Genomic DNA, 12,948 nt, shown 5'->3' with positions numbered 1-12,948 from the left:
AAAGAACCACACGCAGAAACAACAACAAAACTAGAAGACAAAAACAACTAGCCAAGCTAAAATACCAAACAACAACATTTGTTTCAACATCTTCTATCAAGCTAAAAGAAATGGCATATCTAAGAAACAACAACAACAACAACAACAAAAAGGCCAACAGTCAAAATATAAATAACAACGTTGGGAATAATGGAAATCAGAACAACAACAATGGTGTTGGCTTACCTTGCCACAACAACCCGAGGTGACTAGCACGTATAGTCAGACCTAAAAATACATGACAAGCTAAGGTGAAAACATGATTGTTACAGATTCTATATATTAATCCTTTCACAAGGTTAGACCATGAAAAAACATGCATGCATCTCATAAAGTTTTACGAGTTATTTGGAACTCTGGGTGCAGCCGGAGAAGAAGAAGAAGAGGAGGCAGTGTTTATGATTTTATTCCCCATTCATTAATTGGAAAAGTAAAAGAATGGCATTGGGATCAGCCAACACAAGTGATGACCAATTGAAACTCACTAGAGGAAAATTTTCTAAATTGATTTTTCTCACATAACAAATTCATAGAAGCAAAGACCGCCATCATTGTGTGCTTTCCAAAGTGCATTGGAGATCTTATGTGAAGCCTAGTAGTGATACAATTCCATGTTACGAAGATGCCTGAATCATGATTTAGATGATTTCACACATATACACATCTTTAGAAACAAATTACAACAAAAGAAATTATCCAATGAAGCAATTTTGGCACATAATAAGTTGTTAACGCAAACAAGGGATCAACTTGCAAAGCAATTATCCAAGCTACATCAACAACTAAAAAAATGCATGAAATGCCTAAGCATAAGCAGATTGCATACAATGAATTATATAATGGAGATCATTCAGTTGAATTTTGTACACTAGCCGTCAATGATCAACATGTTGGTGATTTTAGTATCATCAATGTATTTTGGTAGTAATGTGATTTACTATAGGCCAATGCAATTATGCGTTAAGTTTGAAACGAGTTAGGGTAGTGCGGAGTGCACGTTCGTCGAGCCAAACATGTAACTGAATACGAATAATAAAAACGGAGTTCCAAGGGGCGTAGCCCTTGACGAGGTGCGGGGCAGCGCCCCATCGGGGTCCAAGGGGCAGAGCCCCTGGCGGGGTGCAGGGCAGCGCCCCGTTCGAAAAATTCATTTGAATAGTTGTACCATTTCCCAAAAGACATGACCGTTTTTTTCCGAAAAGGTGTGTCTGTTCGTTTTCTGTTATTGGTCTCCTATATAAGGAGTCATTTGGCCTCGATTTTGGGACACGATATATACTTCCTCTCTACATTCTGATCTGTTCTCTATTGTCAGAAAACATATTGCTCTTCAAGAATTATCCCCGCAAAGATTTCGTGAACCCAGACAAGAATAATGTCGAAATACTTTGTTTGGAAAGTGAACGAACACGATTCTTCGAAGATATCCAGGATTATCATACCGATTTCTAACACAACAGAGGTTAGAATACTAGAATAACAGTTTTTCAGCAGAGAAATAATTATAACCAATAGTGGAGATTCGAAGTAGGTACGTCCAACCAACAACTATATTAGAACTATACTCAAGCTCTTTCTGAACAAGATAAACTGTCAAAATTGGAGGACACGTTAAAACAGTTCATACAAATGTCAATTGCCAACCAAAAAGTGGGAGTACTTTTATCAAGAATCTAAAAACACAAATGGGTCGGTTAGAGAAACATGAACTGATCAACCAATTGGAGATTTCAATACTAATAAAGACAAATTCAAAGAAGTATTGTAATGCAGTCACCATTGGTACAATGAATTGTTACAAAAAGACCAAAAAACAAAAGGGCCACAAGAAGAAACAAAACATGAAGGAAGTTGCAAACCGATTCAACAAACTATGGTTCAAAAGAAAATTGTGTACTTTTTTATAAAAAAACTTGAAAAGTAAAATATACGTATATACTATTTTTGTTTGTAAGTTTAAAAAATATAAAAAAATAATTTTGAAAACAGTTTTACAGTATTATATAATAAAACAAGTTTTAACCTTTATAACTTTTTCAATTTAAAACATAGTTTTTAGAATTAAATCAACTCTTAGATTTATTAGAGTGATATTGTAAGAATGAAAACGATATTTTATAAGATAATGTTGCATAATGTTAGAAAATAAGTGAATATGAGTTTGCCAGTTTGTTTCAACTTTTTTAAAATATAATTCATACAATGTTGCATATTATTTATTTTATAAAAAAATTAATAAAAATTTAAAACTTATTTGAATAGTTATTCTTAAATTACTATTTTAGATATTTTATTATTTTAATGCAAAAAATTAAAATTTTAAAAAATTATTTAATTTTAAAACTATTTCAAATAATTTTTCATCAAAATTATTTTTAAGATAATTTTTTTTGAAAAAACTATAATTTTAACTATTTTTTATCTTAAACAACGTATATTTACTATTTTTGATCTTAAACAACGTATATTTACATTATAGAATATCAAAATTAGTCTTTCAATTTATAAAATAAATTTAAAATACAAAAATGGAAATCTAATAAACCTGCACTATTTACTTGTCTTTGTACATAAAAAAATAGATTAAAATAATTTTAAGAATTGTTCTTTCGTTCTTATAAAGAAAGAAAAATAAAAGGAGTAAAATAGACTTACATTTCGTCATTATACTGAAACAGAAATGAAGTAAAATAGGTCTAATTTACTTATCCTTGTAACACACGAGAACAATACAGTAAAACAGAGCTCACACATCTTTGTAGCAAAAAACAAAGAAATAAAATAGATCTAACCATGTTCACTTTCCTTGCGTTAGAAAAAAATAGATGGATTGTGACAGAAAAAATAGTTCATTAGCCTGTGCCAAAAAACTAGTGGAGAAAAAAACCATGTTAATTTGTTGTGAAATTTTGTTTTAAAATAAAATAAATTAATTGGGACAATATTTTCAAATTTTACACATTTTCATCATTTAATTGACATTATATTTAATTTCCTTAATAACAAATTATTAAAAATTAATTTTAAATCGAAAACTGAAAACACAGAATTGATAAGAAAATTAATAAAATGTTATTAAATAAAAGCAGTTGCATATATAATTAGACTGTAATAATTAGAGAAAGAAGACAAAGTTGAACATAACTATCAAAAGAGATGCATATGTAAAAAATTCTTATTTAACTACACTTCATGTATTTAATTTTCGATCAGCATGTTACTCCTATTAGCATTATTATCCCTTAAATGCAGCAGTATTGTTGGGCGACATGTCATTAAATGTGTGGTGGTTACAAAAGTAACAGCACTGACTTTAAGGTGCTGCCACCAGCAAACAAAAATAGTATATTTTTATAAATTTACTCCAACTGTGTCTGCTGATGAACCGAAACACACCATGTGTCATAGATTCCACTAGATAAGGCACAAATCTGAATTCTTCCACCACTTTAAAAATTTCTTTTTAATTTACTTATTTTTCTTCATCATGTTTAATCAGAATGGTCCAAACAAGCAAAAATACCTAATGAAGCTTAATCTCACACAAAAAAGAAAACATGATAAACCTATCAAGATTACAAATTAAATATATAAATAATCCTTATTTTATATTCACAAAATTGAGCATCTTCAATGGGGAAAATAAATTAATCTGGACGAGTTGGTAGAAGCATATCTGAATTGCAAAAAAGAATACAACCTTATTACAACACTGATAATAATGTCTAGAAATTGCAGTGAAAATTGAAACCTTCTACCTAAAACAACACTTGTCACACTTGAGCCACTTGCAAGCAATTTTTTAAAGGAAAAACGGGGAATTGGTGGTATATATACAAATACATAACTTTACCTGTTAACAAAATAGGATGCTGCTGTTGCAGGAACCAAAGGTATAACAGTATCAGGAAAATCTGATCTTGGTCCAGCAAGGGAGTAATAAGCAAGAATATGAGCTGGATGATGATTATCGATTACGCGCCTAGAAGGAATCAACTCAATATTCCAATAGGGTCTAGCCATTGCCAAAAGATCAAGTCCTGATGTTGATGCTCCATAGCCTTGTACCCAAAGATACCTCAAAGATGTTAGTCTAGTTGCAGCAACAGCTAGTGCATACTCACTGAAAAATGAACATCCTCTCATTTCAAGTTTCTGAAGACTTGGACAACCTTTTGAGAATTCCAATAGCCCTGCATCTGTTTCTCCGACATAACCAAGAAGTATCCATCTCACGTTTGGACTGTATTTTCCTATGTAACCTAGTCCTACATCAGTTAGACCACCGGGTCTGAGATATAGAGCAAATCTTTTCAGCTTTTCGCAACCTCTCAGTAAAGCCCTCACTCCATTATCAAGTGGCAAATCAGTTATTCTCTCCTCGCGGTCTAGCAAGACGAGGCGAAAATCACAAAGGTTTTTCAAGTGTGTGCCAATGTGTTCTAGAGAGGCATTTGTAATGTCAGATACATAAACAGCCATGTATTCAAGCTCTGGACAGCCATGTGATAGGGCAATAAGTCCTCTCTGGGAAACAATACCATCTTCTTCCATTCCAGGATCATCCTCGCCTCTTTCGATCCTTAGCCTCTTCAGCTTCTTACAGCAGTGAGCAAGTACTTCTAATCCCCTGTCTCCGATTACATTCCTTGACTGTCCATGAGGAAAAGATATTTGGATTATTATTAAAATTTCAAATGCAGTTTTAATCATTCAAAATAACCTTTTACCCATTCAAATTAGTACCAAGATTCATTTTGTTGTATATTTTATTATTTTTACAGTTTCATCCTTTCCTTGTACAACCAAATATTCAAGTCAATATATGAATGCATATTAATTGCAGCCACCAACACAATATAAAGTTTTTGGAGGCTTCCATGACTATTGTGGCTACATTGGCAACACTAATCCACAACATCAGGGATCACAGTGCAATTCTGACTGCAATTTATAAAATACATATATTTCTGCATAGTGGATAAATTTTGAAGGCTAGACTATTAAAATTGAAAGACCACCAAACTAGATTACAAGAACCATCGTAAGGATTTGAAGGGTGAGCAAATTTGACTAGAGAAAGTTCTAGAATCTTACCTCAAGGATTTCCAAGTTGGGGCATTTCGCGATTAATGTACAATGATCATCCGTATCCAACATTGCATAGAGAAGATCCAATTTTTTCAGTTGAGCTGCATAAGGAAATGCAATTGGCATTTCATGCTTCCCAATATATGTCAAACCCAATCGATTTAACTTTGCTGGCAATGATACAGCAGCGTACTTTTCTGGTTCTTCATTGTAGGAACCTCCACAAAATTCTTCGAGAGAAGATGCATATCGAAAGAAGTTTACTAGACTCAAGATTTCACAATCAGTAATTTTCACAGAGACCAAGTTGGGGCAGTTTTTTGCTACAAGTTCAAGGTCCTGAATCCTGATACTGTTAATATCAGTCAAGTAAAAATTCAATGTCTCAAGAAATGTATTATTCAAAGCAAGCTCACGCAGCCATTCACCATCTTTCTCAACAACTGAGCTTTCCTCCATAAACAAGACCCTTAAATTCCTGCCAGAAAGAAAATTCAGTCACAGTTTAGTCACCTTTTGGAATAATAAAAGCAAGTATAGGTTCTTTTTTACTTCCAAGTTCCAAGAAGAAATGACTTAGAGGAAGGCCAAGTTTGGATCAACTTATTTGAGTTTTTCTATTGAGATTGTTTGGAAGAGCATATGGAATTAGCTTATGACATATCCATAAGCTACTTTCGGCATATTTCAGCTTTCTAGGGTAGCTTATGAAAAAAGTTTGACTTTATTTTACCTTTAAAGTTGTTGATCCAAACAGAACACAATAAAGTTTAAACATCTCGTGTCAAAGAAAAGGCACTAAGTGAGGTTCTAAATTAGGAGTAATCCTTACAAACAGTCCAATCTAACAGATGATTTAGAGTAGAAGCTCAGAGACGAAAAAAAACTAATTAATTTGAAAAGACATAAGAACATAAAGCCTGTGATTAATGAGTGAAAGGGGCATAAGCATAGAATAAGACAGTCTGGAAAATGAGGCTGAGAAGTGTATGGTGGTAAGTCAGAGAATAAAGCAATCACAAATATAATAATACAATTAGATGTGAAAGGATTAGAAGCTAAGTATATTAGCTAAGTCAGTTGGTGGCTTCATAGTTCCCACTACCTTGACATATACCATTAATTTGAATCATGTATAATAAAAAAAAGACAATGTATAGGATTGGTTACATCATCCAGATCAAGTGAAAAAGTCAAGTTTGAATATTTCACACAAAACAAAAAATTAGGAGGACTTCAACAATCATGTTCCTCCCCGGTTTTAAGGAATTGGTCAGCATAGTTGAAGTTTAACAGTCATAGTAGTTCCATCATTTTCAGTCATGCTCATCAATGATCAATCACAAAAATATTTTGTTCATTAGCAAGAGTAGACAATAAAACTCTTGCTCAAAAGTTTTAACACAGTTGCATTCTCTGACTCACATGTGAGCAAAAATCATGACATCGGGTTCATTACGATCTAGAACATAACATCAAAGTTAACGATGACAGTAGCATTTGTTCGAGATTCTCCATAATATCAACAAAAAGAACAGAACAGAGGATTTTTATTTTCAATATGAAACAGAGAATTTTCAATACAAATGAAGCATTGAAAACTCATAAAATAAACACAATTTTTTCTCAAGATATTTTTAAAAAATTGTTTTGAATACCCAAAAACGCTCAAATTGAAATAAGATCTCTTCTAATTTAACCAAGGACCCAAATTTGAACCCGAGTTTGAGCATGATTATATGAATTATTTTTCACATAATTCACAAAAATATATAAAAAAAATTACATTCGCGGAAGGTAAATATTAATATATATCATAGTTCTCATATAGCAATTTTTTCTTTCATCAAAGTTTTAATTCAGATCCTTTAAATAACACCATACAATTGAGCATAATTATCGGCAACACTATATTAAAAAGTTACTTTTTTTACTAACAAAACATAAAGTTAGTACTTAAAACAACAATTCTACTATCCCTATATAAAAACAGAAATTACCACTTACTTGCAAGAGTGACAAATATAGTAAAGTCCATCCGTTGAAAATCCAGAACACTTTTCAAGCTTAAGAGCATGAAGACTCTGATGACGAGAACGCGCCAGAATCTGAAGATCAGAATCCGTCACAATCATCCGACGAAAGTGCAACGATTTCAAACAATCAAAGTATTTCGAAATCTCTTTAACCCAAGGAGTGACAAATCCTCCCCAATCCTCCGGAATCAAGTTAAACATCGCCGCCCTAGGTTTTCCCTTGAGCTTCAGTGATTCCAGATGAGGAAACCGTCGCCGGAGCCGGTCCGGCGTGGTGGTGTAACACAAAGCAATCGTGATGTGCTTCCTCGTCGACGAATCGAGCTCGTACCACCGCTTACATACCTGAGAAATCGCGTCTCGGTCTTTGGAATCGTGGACGTACGGTAAGACGCAGTCGAGAACGACGTCGGTTAATCTCGCGCTCATTCTTCCGACGCCGGGACACGTGTCTTTTTCTTTGTCTTGGTCTTTCTCCTCCATAACGGAAACGGTTACCGAAGATCTCGGGTTTTATTGTTTGTTAGAGTTAGTTATAACGGATCGGATACGATTATACGAAGCTGAAGATTTTTTCGGTTCGGTGTAACGGATTTGGTGACACGTGTGAGGTTTGTGAGGATGAAGATGAAGGTGGGAAGAAGGTTTAAGAGGGGGATGTTTTTTACACTGAAGACGAGCCAATTGGATCGGGACCGAACCGCCGACCGGGCCAATCGGAGATGGAAAGAGGAATAGGGTGTGAGGAATAATACATAGTGGGAGAGAGACAGAATGAACGGTGGAGATTGAGAGATGAAAGAGGAATCGAACGGTGAGAGATGGGATAATATTTATAATTTATAATTAAATTATTAATGTTATGCTATTAGAGGAGGGTGGGAGGTGATAAGTGAGAGAGAATGTGATGAGAGAAAGAGTAAAAACTAGAACTTGAGAGAGAGAAACTAAATAGGGAGGTAAACGACAAAACTCTTTTTCGTAGAGTTTTTAATTATTTAATTGGTAATAATGTAATGTAGGAACAAAATCGATGGAGGTTGACGTCTTTTGAGTATATATAAGGACCATTTGTGTGTGAATGGTCTGGTGGTGTTGTGTTGAACTATGAAGTCTTTGGATCTGAGAAGAAATTGATGCAATTGGATCCTGTGTGTAGATTTGACATAAATGTTACTGAAGCATACTATCGTATTTACTGTTCTTTAATAGTATAAAAAATTGTAACTGATTTTAAAGAACATTTAGGTCATTTTAATTAGAAGATACTGGGATTGAAAGAAACAAAATTAATGCTGTGTTTGGATTAGCAACAGAATTGATTCTAACAGAATTGACTTTGGTAAAATTAATTTTAGCATAATTGAATTACTCTATCCGGTCTCAAATATAAGCAAATTTGCAAAAAAAAAACTCACCCTTTAAGACCGGGGAGTATGTTTGGATACATTTATGTAAAAGTGAGTTAAACAATAAATTTCAGTGTAACAATCATTGATAATCAATTCTGGAGACAGAAGTTATAAATTCTAACTTCAAATAGAATCAATTCTGGAGACAACAACAGTTTTACTTTTGTCTAATCAGACATCTTAAAATCACCTAAAATTAAGAGAATTTCTTCACCCACCTCCTAACCTTCTTGCCCACCCCTGGTGAATTTACAACATTACCCCTTGTTTCGGAAGTTCATTTCTGAAACGGTACTTTTTTTTGAAAAAAAGGTGTTTTCGGAAATGAACTTCCGAAAACGTGTTTTTTTTAATATAAAATATTGATTTCGGAGATGCATCTCCGAAATAAAGTTACATTTTCAGAAAATGTGGTGTTTCGGAAGTTCATCTCCGAACTCACCCCCCATGATGGAATTCGGAAATGAACCTCCGAATTTATGTCTGGACAGAAGAAAAATGAAAAACAACAACGATTCGCTTTATTTAATCGGGTGAAGATTACAACGATAATATTACTGAAAATTAAAGTTACATATTGTTGAACACGGGTAGGTGGGGATGAGTCAACATTTTGATAACGTCGTCCGCCGATCTTTGAAGTTTGGCGTCCAACTCGATCGGGCCTTTCGAAGAAAATCGGTCGAACGTTGTCCACATAACCGCTAAATCTTCGTCGTTCTTGATCTCAAAAGGTGTGATCATCAACCCTCCATCGTCGTTAAGCGATGGCGAGCGGTACTCGAGCTGACAGTTTGAAGAAACTACCTACGACATCAGGAAATAATGATATACTTCTGGCCGATAAGGAAGATGTTTTTATTCCAGATAACCTTCATATGAAGAAGCTTTTTGAGAGCGAGAAAGTTTTTGTATGGTATCCTAAGCATAACATGACACCATTGTTCAAGAGTAAACTATCTGATATTTACAGAAAAGTTGGTGCTAGAAATATCTCTGAGTCACTATCCAAAGAAGAATCATCTGTTGTGAATGATGATGTTGAACTCGAGCATGTTGATCCAAATAATATTCTCAACTTAAGGGGGTTGGTTAAGCTTATTCTTGGTTTTCTTGCATGTTGTAGCCTGAAAATGGAACAAAGTAAGAGACATGAAGCTGTTCAAAGTCTTGTCAACTTGAGTTTTCGCGAGACAAAGGAGCCAATCAATGTAAGCTATAGTTTATCATTATCATCAGGGGACGTCATTACAAAAAAATCAAACAAAGGGGTGCGCTGGAAAAGTCAAAGTTCTATGTTTATAATCCAGAAGATGGATAGTGTTCGCGGCGATGAAATCCAAGAATCTACATATTGATTTTAAAAGCGAAGAAATTGATTTTCTAATGGAATCCAAGAATCTACATATTGAGCATGAAGATGAGATGTTCCTCAACTCTGCCTTCTCTTCTGGCTAACTCTATTGCCGCTGCTTACTGGTTTTTCTGTTTGAATATGCTTTTCGGAAGTTCATCTCCGAAGACACCCCCATGAGGTGTTTTCGGAGATGCACTTCCGAATTATGGAAATTTTTTTAAAAAAAAAGCGCTTCGGAAGTTCATTTCCGAAGCAGGGGTATTTTGGGATTTTCGCTGGGGTGACCCCCATAGAGAGGTGGCTAAAGAAATTTCCAAAATTAATTCTATATCACTAAAATTGTTTTCGACGACTCCAAAAGTCAAACCAAACATACACTAACACTCACTTTTTAGAAAAGTGGTGACAAAGCGGATTGTCTTTCCATTTAGATTCGTCATGTTTAAATCTGTTTAAAAGTGAAATTGAATCTGGCGAATCAACTTAGTCTATGTTTAAAATTTAAAAAATCTCAAAGATAATATGTGTTCAGTAAAAATTAAAGATTAATAATAGTAGTTTTTCAAAAATCACGGTGAAAAGCGTGAAAAACATAAGTGGTAGTTTTCAAACACATAATCAAATGTTTGATTTCAAAACTTAAATTTGTCTCATTTATAAACGAGTTGATAGGTTGATGAATCGGTTCGTCAAACTTTTTTTAAAATTTAATTTACTATATAATTTATAAAAACTTAATCCTTACCAAAATTTTAAATAGTTTACAAATTTTTTTTCTCATTTGTGAAATAGACGTAAGCACAAGAACAAAAAACATATTAAAAAAACAGGGCATCAAACAAGAAAAAAAAATTAGCTACTATGTGTAAAGGAACATGCAGCATTTTTAATTCAACTATCATATTAATAAAATTGAAATGAACTTCCAATAAAAAATTAAAAATATATATATGAGTAAGAAGAAGAAAAATAACAAGAGTTATCTATGTTAATGAGTGATGGGTTATAATTTAAAAAATAATAATATTTTATACACAAATAAATTCTATTTACATGACCACTTTGATATTTCGAAACATATTATTTTTGTCATAATAATATCATTTGGTAATAAATACGCAACAACTTGTTGTATTATTGTCAATAAAAAGCCATTAATCAATCTATGAGAGAAAAATTAGGCATACCAAAGTCAAAAATCAATCTAATATCCAAACATTAATAAGAAAAGATGCATAAACTTCAAAGACATAATTATATCCTAAACAAAAAATATTAAAGCTTTCTTCTGAAGTTAAATAAGAAAATAAAAAAGCATAATGTTTAGAGAAAGAAACTCTCCCCTCTCTAAACTTAGGATTCCTCTCTTTTGATGGGTGTCACCTCCCCTCTTATAGGGGCTCTTCCTCCCTCATGGGAACTATTCCCCACCATTATGGTGGTCATCTCCTCTTCAATGGAGATTCCTCCTCCGCTGTAAGTTTTCTCTTCTCTCTTTTCATTCCTTTGAAACTCTCATCCATGTTTCTTCCTCCAACCTCCATCAAGCTCCTCCTCCTTTCTGCCATCAACCATCAATCGCTTGTAACCCCAAAATCACCTCCACCAATTGATGATCTATAGTGGTATCGACATGGAAAACGACCCCTACTGGAGCCGCCACCATAGGAAAATAAGGAAGCCCGGAGTTTGTGTGTGTGTTTATGTAATAGTTTATTTTATTGTGCTTGTTTTGTTGTGGATTCTATTTTTTCTTGTTTGGTTTGTTTTGTTGGGTGTGTTGTTATTAGGTTTAGGTTGTTTTAAGTTTGTGCTCAAGATATTTGATGAAATGCTTCAAAGAAGCTTGGATGAGGGAAATGTGTTTTTGAGTAAGAATCTTACTAGGGATGTGGCAAATCAAACTCCTCTTTTCGGTCAACAATTGTTTCATCCACAAGTTGTGAGATTAATCAATATTGTGAACCTGAATAATCGATTTGAACGTGATAAAGCTAGTGCCAAAGCTAAAGATATAATCCGTAACTGGATAGATTTAAAGGTTGGGGTTCCAAAACTCACTTGTCTCTTGCTGAATAACTTTGCTTGGTTGATTTGATTAAAGTTTTGGATTGGTACCTTCCTTTTGGTTTCTAACCTCTAAAAGCTTTTTGATGTCCATAGCTTGTTTGTCTTAATTATTAGTGTTGTTGTTAATGTGTGGATGGAAAATGTCCTAACACATTTTCTTTCTCTATATTTGTACTCTCTCTTTTTCATCTAATGAATGAGATTGTTTTCTATAAAAAAAATTTTTTTGTGAAGTTTATCTTGAGATCATGATAATACAAATGTACAATACTAAAATTGCAATAAATCTAAAACTGATTTGTAAATGTCTCATCTCTATAAAATTCAGTGAGGTGTTTAAGTATTTGTCTCACTATACATGAAAATAGAAAGATTGTGTGTCTCTAGAGAGGAAGAAGAACAAAACAAAAACGGTGGATTGGATGATCGAATAGAACGATTGTGAAAAGATGAAAAGATGGAATACGATTGTGAAAAGATAAAACAAATGGAAAGAAACCTAGTTTTGAAAAGATGGAATACAATTATATTTATACAAGATGCAACATTCAATTTTTTATCAATAAAAAAATTATTGAATTGAATTCCTCATGCCTAATCTTCACTCCATGTTAAAAAAAAAAATTTAACCAAAAGTCTGTTGTCAAAAACCGCCCCCTCCCTATTTTTTAAGCGGGTTAAGCAGAGTGGACCAACTTAAAACATTAAGTTGAAAACTTCAACCCGATCCGTCAAAAATAATGGGTCAAACGTGCCGACCGGTTGACCTAATCCATTTTATCATCTCTACTTAGAAATGGGGATATGTTGATAGTTTGATTATTTACAATCTATAATTATTTATCATAATTGAATATTATAATCAACTCATAAATAAAATAATTTTGTTTCTAAAAAATTGATTATAAAATGGGTTAGAGTATAACCAAATTTTATAATTGAT

At 33.3% G+C, this 12,948-nt stretch overlaps 1 protein-coding gene across 1 annotated transcript; it reads right to left on the bottom strand.

Moving 5' to 3' along the window:
• Positions 1-3,563: 3,563 nt before the first annotated feature.
• On the bottom strand, positions 3,564-8,080 carry LOC131633294 (coronatine-insensitive protein 1-like). Its single transcript, XM_058904006.1, has 4 exons — positions 7,138-8,080; positions 5,137-5,608; positions 3,893-4,692; positions 3,564-3,715 (listed from the first exon to the last, which is right to left on the bottom strand). The coding sequence occupies exons 1-4, from the start codon at positions 7,647-7,649 to the stop codon at positions 3,670-3,672; spliced, it is 1,830 nt and encodes a 609-aa protein (XP_058759989.1). The 5' UTR covers positions 7,650-8,080; the 3' UTR covers positions 3,564-3,669.
• Between the last annotated feature and the right edge of the window lie 4,868 nt (positions 8,081-12,948).

Source organism: Vicia villosa, unplaced genomic scaffold, assembly GCF_029867415.1.
Source record: "Vicia villosa cultivar HV-30 ecotype Madison, WI unplaced genomic scaffold, Vvil1.0 ctg.001104F_1_1, whole genome shotgun sequence".
Lineage (NCBI taxonomy): Eukaryota > Viridiplantae > Streptophyta > Magnoliopsida > Fabales > Fabaceae > Vicia > Vicia villosa.
This window is presented reverse-complemented; position numbering and strand designations above follow the sequence as displayed.